This window comes from Alligator mississippiensis, chromosome 2 (assembly GCF_030867095.1).
Source record: "Alligator mississippiensis isolate rAllMis1 chromosome 2, rAllMis1, whole genome shotgun sequence".
Classification (NCBI taxonomy): Eukaryota; Metazoa; Chordata; order Crocodylia; family Alligatoridae; genus Alligator; species Alligator mississippiensis.
The window spans coordinates 271,237,454-271,253,044 of record NC_081825.1 but is presented as its reverse complement, the minus strand read 5'-3'; the positions used below and the strand labels follow the sequence as shown (position 1 = coordinate 271,253,044).

The window sequence follows — 15,591 nt, the reverse complement described above, 5'->3', positions numbered from 1 at the left end:
GGTAACTCCAGGAAAGAAATTTTATGCAAATGTGGCAAATTCTATCTCTGGTTCGCTAGTTGAGTGCCCAGGCTGCACTAAGGGCCATAGTTTTGTTGCACCTATTGGGTGTTTAGGTGGGCTTAGGCATTTAAGTGCAAGTCTGTTCCATCCTATTCAAGTCCCTCAACTTCCATTAGTGCCTCTGCCCCTGTAACACAAACCTCTGACTTTGAGTCACAAAATCAGCCAGAAAGAGGATCCACCCAACTTGTATATCAATACCACTTTGGCTGATTTTGGGACTTGAGGGTCAGAGGTTTGTGTTACAGAAGCACTAATGGAAGTTGAGGGACTTCAGTAGAATGGAGCAGAATTGCCCATTTGTACCTGAGGTCCACTTATTAGGTGTGCAAGTGGAATAAGTGGGTGCATCTACATGTGCTGTTCGCATGTAGCAATAAACTCCAATGCACAGTACAGTTGATTGTTCTCGGGTGCCATATTTCAATGCGTGTCTGGGACCACAACATGTTGAGCTGAGTTGGAACAACCCCAAGTGGCAGGGGCCTCAGGGGTCTGTGTCAGGCTGCTCTGGCCCAGCTCAGCGTGCTTCAGAGGGGCTGGCTGGGTCACGAGGGTGGCAGGCAGCAGCCTCCACATTGTGAAGCACCCTCATGGCCCAGCCAGCCTCCTTGGTATCTACATTTGCATTGTGTTGCTGTGCACGTGTAAATACCAAGATGCTTACTACAGAGCTAATTAGGCACCTCTGCAGTAAACATCTCATGTAGACATGCCCAGTTTGTACAAGCCTAGGGGACTCTTCCTTTGCTGTGATGTCAAGTTGGTACGGCCCTGGCAAAGCTGCAATTCATCATCATCCCCTTCTGTGGGTCCACCTAATAATAGGTCCAGTCAATATTAAAATGAATTCTTTAAAAAATTAAACTGACACTTTTCTATTTTGATGAGAAACTAAAAAACCTCTTTCTTCCATGTGAAAAATGAGGGTTGGATCAAGTAATTCAAAAGTAAGCTAAAGATTTAAAGAGTTTTCTTATGATAACTATGGCAAGCAGGATAGAGAAATGTTTCCTAATAATGACTGCCTTGATTGTCAGTGTCTCTGACATACCTTGGACCCATCTTTGTCAGGCCCCAAAGAACCGACCTTATATGGAAGTTGTACTGCGCCATAGCATACTATATACAATACACTTCATGTTAAATAAATGCTATACCATAAAAATGCATGGATATGTTGGACACTGGTATTGTTACCATAGCAAATGGGAAAGATAGTGATGAACTGAACTGGACTTTAATTTATTGGTGCTATATGAACATAGAACCAAAAGGTCTAGTATAGTTAAAATTCAGGATTTGATATCTAGCTCTTGCTTGAAAGTTTGAAATGTGGAAGAAGTAGTAAAATTTTGGCAATGGCAGTAGAATAGACAATGAAAAGCAGCCACTGCTTTTATTTTATTTAATAAAATGGCTGTGAGCATTATTCAATATTGTTCCTGCATGGCACTTCCAAACATGTTTCTTCTGATGATGCTCCATGTGGCTCTTCCTTCTTTTCTCTCTTCCTATATCCTATGTCTTCTCATATCCTTCCTCATTCTTTCCATTCCACATACTAAGATGATTTATTCTAATCACTGGTCTCCACTACATCTGATTAGGTCAATGATTCAGAGAAGAAAGCCACTGCAGAGTCCCAATGTTTCTGAATATACCAGGAGTTGTCCCATATGGCACTCTCACCTATTCCTTGTTACTTGGTCTCTCCCCAAAACCTGCTGACCTCCATTGCCTATTCATGACACTAGTCCACTGCTTCTTCCAGGTAAAATATTCCTAGTTCTCTTCTCCAAAATAAGTCTAGAAGTCTATTGAAGGAATTTTGCTATAAAAAGCTTCTTAACTTCAGCCTGGGAAACACATTCCCTGCTACTTTCCATCTCCTGGTGTGGAAGGGCATCAGGGAGCCTGATAGCTTTTTCCTGATGCATTGGTCAGCGTATGCTCTCTGCAGCACTTAAACCCTACCAGATGCAGTGCTCCCAAAAGAGCTGGGGCTGGAACTGTTCTAGCTGAAAATGGCTGCAGGGCACTGTGGTTTGCCCACTCTCTTTTACTGGGTCTGCCAAAGGATGCATCCCGTGTAAAACAAAAGCCATGTAACTCTAAGACCGTCAGGGAAACCCCAGCAGGAGAGGCCGCTAAATGTAGAACAAGCTGAAAAATATGGGCTTGCTTTTTTCTGGGAAGAGAACTTGTTCTTTGCTTGCTATAATGTATCTCCTGTCTTTTAACATCATGCATCTTGTTTTCAGGTCAAGGTGGCTTAAGCTGCCAGGGTACAAAAATGTTTTGTTTTGTTTTTTCTTTTCTTTTTAAAGAAGGCTGAAACTCAAGCTAAGTTTTAAATAATGATTGAGTCAGTAGACTGAAGGCATATATAAATCTAATTGGATACGGATTCCTCTAATAGTGAACCCTTGTTTGGTACTACTAGTTTTAAGAAATGCACTCTTTAACACTGTAGTAGGAATATGAGTGAATCAGGTAATTACTGGAACTATTTAAAAAATAAAACAAAACAAAAAACCTAACTAGTAGCTTGTGGAGTAATGAGGCTTGAACACTTGAGCTATGTTCTACTCTTTGTGGAGTTATTTGCATGTTAGAGAGAGACCGCAGAAGATCCAGGGGATAAGGAATGCTTAAAGAGAAGCAAATCATATGCTTATCATCATCACTGTTAATTCACTGACCTCTGAGGTGGCTTGCAGACATTTAAAAAACAAACACAAACAACAACAAACAAAACCCAGCGCTTTACTTTAAACTTGGCGTGCTCCTGTGCTGAGCCCAGCACGTGGCCAGAAGAGGCAGCGTGTTAGACCCAGATTGCCCAACATCTGTATAGACTGTGTGCTCTAGTGGGGCTTTTTTGGTGCGTTTATCTAGTATCTAACTGAATCAGCTTTAGCTAAAAGTGCCAAAAAGCCCCACTGAAGCGCCTTATCTATAAGATGCCAGGTTGAAGTAGTGTGCCACTGGTAAAGCACATTGTGGGGTTTTGGGTTTGTGTTTTTTTTTTTTCTCCATTTTTTCTAAGCTGTCTACAAGCAGCCTGACTGCTCAGGGAGGAAAAAAAAATGTATATTTTCTGGTGCAACTGTTTCATTTAAGCACAGACCAGTGAAGTCAAGAGAAATGGATGTCTGACAGTACACACACTGTAAATGGAACAAAGTTGATAGTAAGGTGATACTAAAAGTCTGTTTTTGATTACTCTTATCTCAGCTGGAAGAAAAAATATCTTTCTGAGATAATACCCTTTTGATAATGATTTACTTTATAAGATTGACATACGAGAGTGAGTCGGTGATAACCAAAGCACCATGTGTTTGTGATCAAGTCCTTTGAAAGAGGATATCTGCATTAGCAATAAAGGAAGAACTCCTCACAAAGAATTATAGGCTTCCAGCACGTTAATTTTTCTATAGCCTCTGCCTGTTGCACCTGTCTCAGACCTGATGCTTTTTATTGTGGCTTTAACTTGAAAACTCTTTTTAAAGTTCATGGAACCAGTTTATGAAAAATGAAAAGCCTAAACAGGAAGAGAAGATCATGCTATATGGGACTTTGAAGATGCCCAGTGCAGATTTTTACAGTCTAATTATATGAAAGGCATGAGTACTCAGATTTATTTAAGGTGGAGCATAGAATAATTTGAGGATAAAAAGAAGTTATTTAGGCTACGGACTAGGAGAAAACTTTGCTGGGTAGGTGTGAGAGTTTAAAACTAGACAAAATATATTAGGCTCCTGATAGATATGGTGGGGAAAAAAACGTGCTTTACCAGAAGAAGCAGCACATTAGTTTAGCCTGGCTCTGCAGCGCCTGTATGGATCGAACACTTGAATGGGGCTTTTTGGCACATTTTTTATCTAAAGCTGATTCAACTATTAGGTAAAAGCACCAAAAAGCCCCACTCAAGTGCCTGATCTGTACAGATGTTGGACATACTAGGTCCAACTAACGCAATGCTTCCTCTGGGCATACAGAGTTTAAAATGCCATTTCTTTTTTTTTTTTTTTTTTTTCCCTCCATGTCTGCAACTAGCCATTAGGAACAGTTTTATATTGCTGCAGATGGCTAGATATTGTCAAATCATTTATTGCCAGAGGTCCCTTGTTGCTTTAGTTTTGGGGATTCCCTGGAATAGAATTCGTAGATTGTTCTGTCATCAGACTTTGGGCAGTTTGGGTGTGGTTCAAGTTTTCCATGTGTTAAATGTTGTCTCATTTTTCCATAAATGTTATCCAGGGCTCATTACCCCGGTACAAAAACCGTGGGTGCAGCCTTGTTGACTAAGAAGAAACTGTGGTCTTCGGAAGATTACAGCACTTTCAATGATGAAGTGGGTGCAGGCTGCTGGGCTCGGGTCATGAACCAAAACTATGTGAATGGGAACATGTCTGCGTAAGTGTGTGCAGTCGCTTTTTCTAATTTCAGCATATCCTATCTTGTGCATCACTTTTATTTAAGATATTGTGCACCCCACTCATTTCCTGGATCAGTTAATCTTGCTGTTGTTTCCTTCCTAGTGTCTGTAACTTCTTCATCTGAAGTTCTTAGATGTGTGCTCTGTTTTTAAATTTATTGCATAAAATCTGTTTTGGACTTTAAAAAAAAAATCTATTTTCCAGCACCATTGCTTGGAATTTGGTGGCCAGTTATTATGAAAAATTGCCTTTTGGCCGAAATGGATTAATGACTGCCCAAGAACCCTGGAGTGGCCATTACAAAGTAGAACCTCCTATCTGGATCACAGGTAAAAATTCAGATGGGTGCAAATAGAGGCAATGCAGTTTATGTATAAAAGGCTACACTAACCTTGTACAAAGTACTTTTATTTTGTGGTGTTTAGTAATTTTCATCTTGTATTTCATTAAACATTCAATTAAAACTGGCTAACTATGGCCTCGGCCACACCAGGATCCGCTGGCTGGGGAATTGGCTCCGTGGTAGGACCCAGAGGGTGGTGGTTGACGGAAGTCAATTGTTGTGGTGCCCTGTGACCAGTGGGGTCCCCCAGGGCTCTGTCCTTGGGCCTATACTATTTAACATCTTCGTTAATGATGTGGACATTGGTATCAGAAGCGGACTGGCCAAGTTTGCCAATGACACCAAACTTTGGGGCAAAGCACCCATACCTGAAGACAGGAGGGTGATCTAGGCTGACCTTGACAGGCTTAGGAAATGGGCGGACAAGAACCTGATGCTCTTTTGGCACTGAAAAATGTAAGGTTCTCCGCCTTGGGAAGAAAAACCTGCAGCATCCTTATAGGCTTGGCAGCGCTACTCTGCCTAGCACTACAGATGAAAGGCACTGGGGGTCATGATTGACCACAAGACGAACATGAGCCTGCAATGTGATACGGTGGCTAGTAAAGCAAGCAAACCGCTTGTTTGTATCCATAGATGCTTCTCAAATCCCAGGACGTCATCCTCCCATTGTACTCGGCCTTGGTGAGGCCACAGCTGGAGTACTGTGTACAGTTTTGGGCTCCACAATTCAAAAAGCATGTGGAGTAGTTTGAGAGGGTACAGAGGAGAGCCACGTGCATGATCAGAGGTCAGGAAAGCAGACCTTATGAAAAAAGGCTGAGAGCCATGGGACTCTTTAGCCTGGAAAAGTGCAGACTCAGGGGTGATCTGGTGGCCACCTTTAAGTTCAGCAGGGGTGCTTACCAGTTCTGGGGGAACGTCTGTTTACCAGAGTGCCCCAAGTGATGACGAGGTCGAATGGTCACAAACTCCTCTGTGACCGTTTCAGCTAGACATAAGGAAGAACTTTACTGTCCGAGCCCCCAAGGTTTGGAATAGATTGCCGCTGGAGGTGGCTCAAGCATCTACTCTGAACGCCTTCAAAAGACATCTGGATGTTTATCTTGCTGGGATCCTATGATCCCTGCTGACTTCCTGCCCCTGGGGCAGGGGGCTGGACTCATTTGATCTTCCGAGTTCCCTTCCAGCCCGAATGTCTATGAAATCAATTATCTTGGCACTGGGAAGACTATTACTCTTTTAACTAGTTAGAGCAGGAAAACAAAGGTACATAGCCTTTTTGATCTATTATATTTCTGTGAATAAATGAAACTATAGTATGTCTTTGGCTATTGCTATAGCTTTTGTGGCTAAAGTAGTTACAGCTGCCTGAGAAAATCAATACTTTTTTTTTTTTTTTTCTAAAGACAGTACTTTGATTCAGGATCTCCTTTTAATAGCTGAGTCTTTGGACTTGGATTTTATTTCTTCTTATGTTCGTTTAAAAAAGGATATAGTTTTTCTTCCATTTTTTAATTTGTAGTGCTTGTTTTTTGCAATCATAGAAATTTGCGTGTGTGTAATGCATATCATTTTACATGCATGCAACATATATATTTAGCCAGTGGCCACTCTGACCAACCCATAATTTTTTCATGTTCCTGGGGAAGTGGTCACCAGAGCAGGTGGCCTACATAGCCTGTCCCTTCCCCGTAGTGATAGATCATGGAAGTACCCTGACCTAGATCTTCTGCTAGACTCCACAGACCAAATAATTTTTCTTTGTAGCAAAATGTTCAGTTACTAGGGGGGAAAAAATCAGTAATGCCTACCATCTTGATTCTTTAAAATAACAAAAACGTTTCCTGGCACTTCTGTTGTCCTTTCTGTCCCCACTCCCACTCCCCCCCCCCCCCAAAAAAAACAAAACAAAACCAAAAAAACCAAAAAACAAAAAAAACAAAGTAAAGTGTACTGTGGATTGGAAACTACAAAATGGAACCTGGGATTAAGTTTTAATGCTTTCTTTCCACTGTCACACAGCACATACAACCCAGTTCACCCAACCAGGCTGGACCTATCTGCAGGCGGATGGACACTTAAAAAAAGGTGGCAGCTATGTAGCTCTTACCGATGGCCTAGGCAATCTTACTATCATCATTGAAACTATGGTAATGTTCTCAAGTAACTCTAAAAAAAGTAATTATGCTCTAGCGAGTGTTTTATTTTGGGAAAATTGTAATGCAGAAAATTCTGTATTTGCGAAATATTATGATACTAGCAGATAGAAGCTCTCTTGTTTGTCTTGAATAAAGGTAGTTATCTAGATATTGTGCTTAAAATATAGGTTAGCTCACACTTGTAATACATAGTGCAGTGGAACACTTGTTCAGCGAATGATTTCCCCCTTCATTTTTGCCATTTTAAACAGTGTACCAAATAAAGAAATCAGCCAGCAATAATATAACTTCCAATACTTCCAGAAGAGCATTGAACTTTGAAACAAATAGGCTTTGGTAACTGATCCCTTGTTGCACTCCTATTGTTTTTTCCTTTTGGCAGATAGTTTAAGGTTTTCATCAGAGTTGGCAAATGATCAATTTTTAGTGTTGTTTTTCGATTTGTTGTCATTCATGTTACTTCCAGACTCATAACCATTCTGAATGCATCAGGCCCCGACTACTTCCTTTCAGTGTGTCATCTCAGAAAGCAACTTTCTACCTCAAAGGAACCTTTGTAAGTAAATACTTTCAATAGTAGCATATTGACATACTGACTCTTGATTTGCACTCAGGTTGCTGCCATGTATAATTAACTGTATGTACTCCAAGTGCTTATAGAAAGATGACAAAAATAGAATAGTTTTTTGTGTATGTGGATGGTGGGTTCTAATGATTTGCTTATGTAGCAACTACTGCTACCATTGAGGTACCTTTTTTTTTTTTTTTTAATTTAAGTGACAAAGGCCCTACATATTGGTACTGAAAGATGAGCATTTTTTAATACGTATTAGAAGCACCTACCAACAGCAAGTTGGATTCTATTTGTTCTTAATTTCTTTTTTTTGTGATAATAGCTTAAGTGGTGTGCAGCTGAAAACCATTTTCCTGCAATTGATCTAGATATCTGTTAGACTTTCCCTTCCCTGTGGGACTGATTAATATGCACTTAACACATCTGTTAACCACACATTAAATGGATCCTCTTCTCTGTGAAACACTTGTCCACGCTGTTCATCTAACCCAGTCTCCCATCCAGTTTTAAACTATAGCACCTCTACTGTCCCTATGAATCTGCCCAGGTTTGGACTTGCTAACTTGCCAAGCTGAGAGGTGGGTGACAACCCATGCTACAGCTTTAACTCTTTTGGAAGCTGCTCACCCTTACAGTGAGGAGGTAGGCAAACTTTTTTGGATGCTGATGGTCTTTCAGTGCCTGTTACGTGGTTATTACTAAAAGGCAGATATGGGGGTCTTGTAATGGATGTAACTGATTAGGAAAAATTCTAGAGCATCTGGGCAAAAACACTATGGCATACATTCCAGATGCATATTCATGGGCAAGTAACATGAATAGAGCTTTATGTTGTAGGGATTCTTGTTTCTATGCAAGGCTAATATTGGTGCTCACTTCTGAGTGCTAGTTCCTCAGGTTATCTGCACAAGGTAGACCTAACTTATCCCTTCCCACCCCCCAGCTAGATGCTATGCGTATAGCAGCTATTCTGCTAAAGAGTAGAAGTCTGTGTTTGAGTTCAAATAGTTCTTCCTGATGGAGAAAATACTCTACCTCTTTCTTCAAGAGTGTCTGTTGAGTTGGCTCTTTTCGAGTGAAATGTGAACAGTACAGCAGTAGCCTCCACTAACACCCACAGTATCCGGAACAGTTTATAAACACTTGGTTTTAATTTCTAGTAGGGTTGGTTCTTTTTACCCCTTCACAGCTGAGCAGGCTGTTGTATTAATAGGTTTGATTTTTTTAATGCCTTACTTGTAACTGTAATATTGAAATGACAGACTTCGGATAGTACTTGTGCATTATTCCTGGAACCCAGCCCTGCTTGGGGCATGTACCAAGTAATTACTTTTAACCATATATAGGTTGCTTGGCAAACCATAAGGTAACTTTTTCAGGAAAAGTGTAAAATACTTCTTTGAATTTGCTGTAATTTTTAATTAAAAGACTTGTTGAAGGCTTGTGGTCTTTATTACAGAATAGTTAATCTGCCACATGGTTGACAGAATATGAGCCAGTTCAAAACCATTTTATTTCCGTTTTTTATTATACTAATTGACTCTATTAATCATTCTAATGTAACCAAATCCTGCCACTTATCTGCTGTCCAAATGATTCGGTGAAATGCATGTAGTGGTCTTAACCCAGCTGCTGTCAGGTGTAGGAACTGCTCTCATGCTTGGCACCAGTGCATTGTCATCCGTGAAATGGAAGCCGAGAATTTAATGGTAGACTCGGAAGGAATTCCACTCTTTAGAAAGGCTTTTTTGACATGGGGCAAAGATCCACTAACAAGACGGAGGTGTGAGCTGCACTGACTAGCCCAGTGATTCTCCCCAGGGTGCCATGGCACGTTGTAGTGTTTTGAAATCCTGTCGAAGGTGCCATGGGATGTCATGCCTTATTAATGCTATTAGGATTTACAGGATAAAACAATATTTAAAGTAATTCATAGTTATGGTCTTTTTGAGTTCTTTGCAACAGAACTGCAGTTTTTCTTTTGCAAGAACTTATTTGTCTGTAGTCAGACTGAAAATGAAAAGCTGGCATTTTCCAAAGTGTGTTATAAGTCTATCTGGGGGTGCTGCATGAGAATCACTGTGCTAAACTGTACCTTTTTTGTTGAGCAGCAAAAGATGTTTTTTTGGGTTGTTGGTCCAGCATCTTTTCACTGGAGCAACAAAACTATAAAACCTCATCATTTCCTAAGAAAAATCTTCTTACAATTTTCATTTGTTTCTTCCCAGAGCAAAGTAAAGGCACTTCAAGTATGGTATTCGAAGCTTGATTTCGAATCTGCAAATTCCACCCTGTTCCAGCCACTCAGTCCTATAGAGGTGGGTTAATTACTACTTGATCAATATCAGTTCTCTGTAAGAACCTTTTGCTTTTTCTTATTAGTCCCAGATAACTATTAGGGATTAGAAGAGATTTGGTTTGTAAATGAAGATCTTTTAAAGACTCGGTTCGCTTGATGTTTCTGTTTTGCTTGAGCCACTAGCGAATGTTCTTTGTAGCCTAGATGTGCATTGTTACCTTTACTTACAAGGTATGAAGTGTGGCTACCCAGGACTTAACTTCCTGCACATAAACAAAATTTGGCCTATGGACATGGCCACACACAGTACAATTAGCTTTTTACTACAGGGAAGTGCTGAGTAAGAATAGGGAGGACTGGTGATGTTTCTGCTACTGAGAGTATGTTGCTCAACTACCTTGTTGTTCACTTCTGCTGTTTGTAGCAAGAAGGCCTGAGTAGAGAAGTAAATGATTTATTAGCATGACAGTGTCCTACTAGACACCCTTGTCTTTCTTGCCATGTATCCTTGAAGCGTAAGGAATGGGTTTACAGTCAACCTCAGTCTTTTACCATGAACCTTGCTTAAAGGTGCCTTTGTTCCTGGCACAGCAACAATTTTACATTCCTAGTTGACTAGGGATTTGCAGGATCAAGGCCTCCTTTCTCTGGCCAGGAGATGATTCACTTAACTTCACAACCTCTACTCTTTGCCAAAATTACTGGCTTTTGAAACCTGCATGGGCTTTTAACACATTTAGAATTGGTAGTGTGCTGGGGAAAGGAACCCCTGTTACTAGTATATCTGTTACAATCAAAGTAATGGGAATGTGAGTGTGCAGGAAATTCTTCAAACTGGGTGCTTGATGGCCCAACTTCTCAGAAGCAGAGTTCCACAGGGTGTGTGACCTTGCTTAAACCCTGCTGTAACAAGTGTTTCCAGATAGATCTCTATGCTGCCAGGTACTGCTTTTACTGTTCATTGCAATTCCAATGTCTTTCCCAACCTGAATGGACAATTCAGGCTGTGAATATTTCTCTTTCAAGTATAGTCTGCGGGAGGCTATAGTATAGCACTTTTTGGTTGTGTTTCAGGTAATGGGGGAAGAACCCCTCTCCCTTCCCCCTCCCCCCAAAACATCTTGGTAATCTTGCAGAACTATCAGACACTGAGGCAAGATGGTATGATTTTTGTATTTAACTTGCACATTTAAGAGAATCCTGCAGGATTGTGATTCTCTAATTGTACCTTTTTCATTTCAGGTTTTTGAAGGAACATTTACTTTAAATCTGGACGTAGATGAAGTCTATACTTTAACCACCCTCAAGACAGGCCAGAAGTATATGTACAGGGAACCTCCCCCATCACAGCCTTTTCCTTCAAATTACAAGGATGATTTCAATATCCGTAAGTTAGCTCTAATATCTTGAGGTCTGGGCTGCCATCTTTGTGAGTAGAGGAGTTAAGTTGCTCAGAAGGACAAATTGTTAATATAGTTAGTTTCCTCTACAGTCTGAATGATGTGTCTTTTAAAATTTGTAGCCTAGCCTCTGCTTGTTTGTAGACAGTGGTGGACTCAGATGCATTAACACTGAGTAATTAAGCAAACTGAACTTTAAGCTATATGTGTCTGTGCACACACCTCTACTCATAAGTGATGAATTATGCTGCTGTTAAGCTTTTAAATGGTGGCTGGTGCTTCTTAATTTGACTGAGAGGCTATCATGCAAAGAACTATACAAAATAAGTGGAAGCTTCTTCTAACATATTTTATATCCTGCACAAATAATCACCCCTAGTTTTAGGTTTTTTTCCTCCTGATTAGGTCTTTGCGTGGCTGTGAGGTACCACTCCCTCTGCCATGGGTAATAATAAGACGGGTAATAGGGCAATGGGTAATAATAAAACGGGTAATAGCCAGTGTAGTGTTGAAGATACTACCTTGTGACTAATGATTGGTTGCCAGATTGGAGTTAATTTATTTTGTACAAACTTACATTTAACACTTTCCTGCCACACTTGAATCAGGCATGAGGTTCTCATGCTTGGGTTACATCTAGTGTCACTGCCAAGGATGTGAAGTACTGATAGTGAAAAAGTCGAAAACTTACACTTTTTCTTTTTCAGATAGTGCTACCCCCTTCAGTTGCTCAAAGTAGTGAAATGCAGTTTTAATAACATTCTTACACAAGATTTTTACCATGCTTTTTACATGCCACATTGCTCCATGCAAACTGTCTCCTATACCAGAAGACAGTGTCATTCTGATTCCTAATTAACATGGGGTGAGCTAACCTTTCAGTTCCATTCATTGTTGTTAATTAGCCCATCCATAGTCACGTGTGGACACTGTTACATTACTTCTAATAGAGTGAAGCAATGCGGCATGGTTTGAGTGCTGCTGTCGGGTACCAGAAACTTACTATGTCTGGTATGTTTTACTATGGTACCTACTATGTCTATTATGTTTTAAAATGATGCTTTAAATCAGTGGTCACCAATCAGTCTATTGCGATGGACTAGTTGATCACCACTGAACTAAGCCACACCTCCTGCCACGGGCTGGGCCAGGTGAGTGGGACAATCCCCCTCCATGCCCTGCTGTGCCCTCTACTGCCGGGTGAATGGGGCTCGGGCTGGGCCGGGTGGTTGGAGGATCGGAGCCGGGGCCGCTCAGCTAGTTGTGTGGGGTGGCTCCTGCTGCTGCACACTCCCTAATTGAGGCTCAGGGGGCTTGTGTGCAGTGGAGGCAGCTGCTGCTGTGCAGTAGATTTTGTCCTGAGCCTGGCTGCAGCTGCTCCCAGGGCAGATGCGGTTGGTTTCAGGGTGCAACAATTGTGGGGGGGGGGGATGTGCCACCTGGGCCTCTGCCAGGGTACATACAGTGGCTGGAGACTTGGTGTGCCTGAACAAGCTGCTCAGGCTCTGATCCTCCCACAAGCCAGCCCGGCCAGGGCCCCACTCACCCCTGCCCCTTCCTTGGCCCCACTCCCTCCCTCATCCTGCCCCTTCCCTTCTGCACAGACTGACTTGGTGTGTGGGGAGTTGCACATGATAGATCCTGGGTTGCACTTGAATTCAAGAAGTGATCTTGTACTTAAAAACAGTGGTCTCCACCCTTTTTAAAATACTTGATTTGTATGTCTAAGCCAAGGGAAGTCAAGCTCCTGCTCCTAGTAGGGGCAGTTTATAAGTGTAACTTTTTTTTTAAATTGAAGTACAAGTCAGAGTTTGTTGGCTCATAAGAAACCTCACCAACTTTTTCACCTGTGAATCACTTATGCTCAAATTTATCCCTCTAGCATGACCTTGTATTTACATACTTAAAGGCCTGATATAAAACCAGACTTCAATTCTTTAGTGATACTAGTTCTTGAGCATGCATGCTTTTAAACAAATCATCCAGATGAAGAATCTTTGGAGGAGAATTTATGAAAATATGGTGCAGGCAGAAATGAAAGGAAACTGAATGCTTTAGTTATGCAAGTTAAATGATTTAGGGTTGGGTTTTTTGTGTTTTTTTTTTCCAAATAGGTAACCCAGCTTTTAGTGAAGCTCCAAATTTTGCGGACCAGACCGGAGTATTTGAGTATTTTGTCAACACTTCTGACCCTGGGGATCACGTCTACACACTTCGCCAAGTGGTGATTCAGCGACCTATCACTTGGTCTTCTGATGCAGACCAAACCATCAGTATCATTGGAGACTCCAACTGGTATGTAAAGTTTTTTAATTTAGTTCCTGAAAAGATATTATTCTTATACTGTTGGGCTGCCAGTGGCTAATTCAGGGGTGGGTCAAATCTGGCCCGCTAGGCCCCTAAAAATTTTAGAAAATTAATATTTATCTGTCCTTTGGATCCTGTAAAAGATGACAGGAATTGGGAGCAGTAGGACCTAGAGGAAGCTCTGGCAGGCTCCTGCAACAGCAGGGCCTGCCTGGCCCTGCCCCGCCAGCTGGCCTGGGACCATGTGGCTTCTTGTAGCTGCACTGGTATGGGAAACTCAGGTAAAGGGCAGGGGGTGGGGGCAGAGGAGGACTGTGGGCAGGGAATGAGCTGGTGGTGAGCATGGGGGGAAAAGCATCTCCTCCCTCGCCCCGTGGCCAGTGCTCCCTGCTGCAGCTGCTCGCAGCCCACACAGGGCTGTCCTGAGCAGGCACAGGCATCCCCACATGGGTGGCAAGCGGCTGCAGTGCGGGGCCGCTGGCCATGGGGTAGGGGAGGGGCCACTTTTCCCCATGCTCAGCACCAGCATGTAACCTGCCCCCACTGCCAGCCTGGGCCCTGTGCTGGCTCTAGGCTCGCCCATTGGGTCTGCGCCCCGGCGGGAGCAGCTGCGGCCCCCCTGCTTGCCATTCTGGGCAGTGTTTGCTGCTGCTGCTGCTGTCCTGAAGCTCCCATGGTGGGCAGCACAGGCGGTGGTGGCAGCCGCACTGTAGCCTACCATGGCGTGAGCTCTGGTGGGCAGCAGCAGCAAACGCTGCCCAGTGCAGCAAGCGAGGAGGCAGCAGCTCCTGCTGCTGCCATGGTGCAGCTCCAACGGGCAAGCCCGGAGCTGACGCGGGGCCCAGGCTGGCAGCGGGGGCAGGTTACAAGCTGGTGCTGAGCACGGGAAAAAGCGGCCCCTCCTGCTGCCCGTGCCTGCTCAGGATAGCCCTGTGCAGGCTGTGAGCAGCTGCATCAGGGAGCATCGGCCATGGGGCAGGGGAGGGGATGCCTCTCCCCTGTGCTCAGCACCAGCTCGTTCCCTGCTGGCGAGTGCAGGGTTGGGGCTGTGCACTGCCCCCTGCCTGTACCACAGGGCAGAGGAGGGCACCGAGAGTGAGTGGGCATGGAAGCCAGCGGGGGCGTGGGGCCCACACCAGTGTACCAGGGCCAGTGGCAGCGGGGCCCAGAGCAGGGCAGCAGGAGTACAGGGTCCCAGTCAGCAGTGGCTCTATGGAACCAGGCCAGCTCCCCCCTCTCCCTGCTGGTGCAGCCCAGCCTGGCTCCACAGACCTCTGCCAGCCTGCGCCTTGCTCTGAGCCCTGCTGGCACTAGCCCTGGCACATTGGTCCTAAGACAGTAGGACATTGGTCCCAAGATGGTGACCAGAGGGTGGGGCACCTGTCAAGGGGCAGGAACTACCCATGCGGCCCTCAACAGCTTGCCAAAACTGGGTAAGCAGCCCTCTGCCTGAAATAATCATTGCCTGCCACTGGACTAATTTTTCATCCCAAAGCTCACCTGTTTCCAGTCTGTCTGTATCTGGGCCTCTACTATATTTGTAAATTATGCAAACTGAGCAAGTCGCACTGTGACACAGTGGGCATGTCTATATGTGCATTAACATACTTTAGTTTAATGTACATTAAATCTAATACCTCTGGATGTATCGACACATGCACTTTAATGCGTATTAAAGTGTCACTTAAAGATGTGCTTTTTACTTAATGCGCATTAAAATAGGCCAGTGCACATTAAGCATCATGTTAAAAGCATGGCCTTTTGTTAATGTGCGTTAAATCATTTTCCTAGTACCTGTACAAAAGCATGGAGGCTGCTCCAGTGCACTGTAATAGCAGATTGCAGATTAATTGAGTCTGCAGATTTGATTGAGTCATCTGGAGCGTGGTAGTTACCACACTCCACCAGCCTCCTGTCTCATGTATCGGTGTCCCTGTGCTTCAAAATGGTGGTGGAAGTGCTTGAACTAAAGCAGGTCTCAGAGCCGCTCTCATTAAA

At 43.2% G+C, this 15,591-nt stretch overlaps 1 protein-coding gene across 3 annotated transcripts in view; it reads left to right on the top strand.

The window, feature by feature from the left end:
• The window catches only part of GALC (galactosylceramidase), a 71,306-nt gene that overhangs the window by 30,129 nt on the left and 25,586 nt on the right, over positions 1–15,591 (top strand). For all 3 annotated transcript variants that reach the window (XR_002088470.2, XM_014596399.3, XM_019481690.2), the window contains exons 8-14: positions 4,330–4,485; positions 4,713–4,837; positions 6,877–7,004; positions 7,480–7,569; positions 9,816–9,905; positions 11,129–11,273; positions 13,401–13,581. Coding sequence is in view for 2 of the 3 variants with exons in the window: in XM_014596399.3 (XP_014451885.2) it covers positions 4,330–4,485; positions 4,713–4,837; positions 6,877–7,004; positions 7,480–7,569; positions 9,816–9,905; positions 11,129–11,273; positions 13,401–13,581 (915 nt within the window). In the remaining variant the exon portion in view is untranslated. The remainder of the gene's footprint in view (positions 1–4,329; positions 4,486–4,712; positions 4,838–6,876; positions 7,005–7,479; positions 7,570–9,815; positions 9,906–11,128; positions 11,274–13,400; positions 13,582–15,591) is intronic.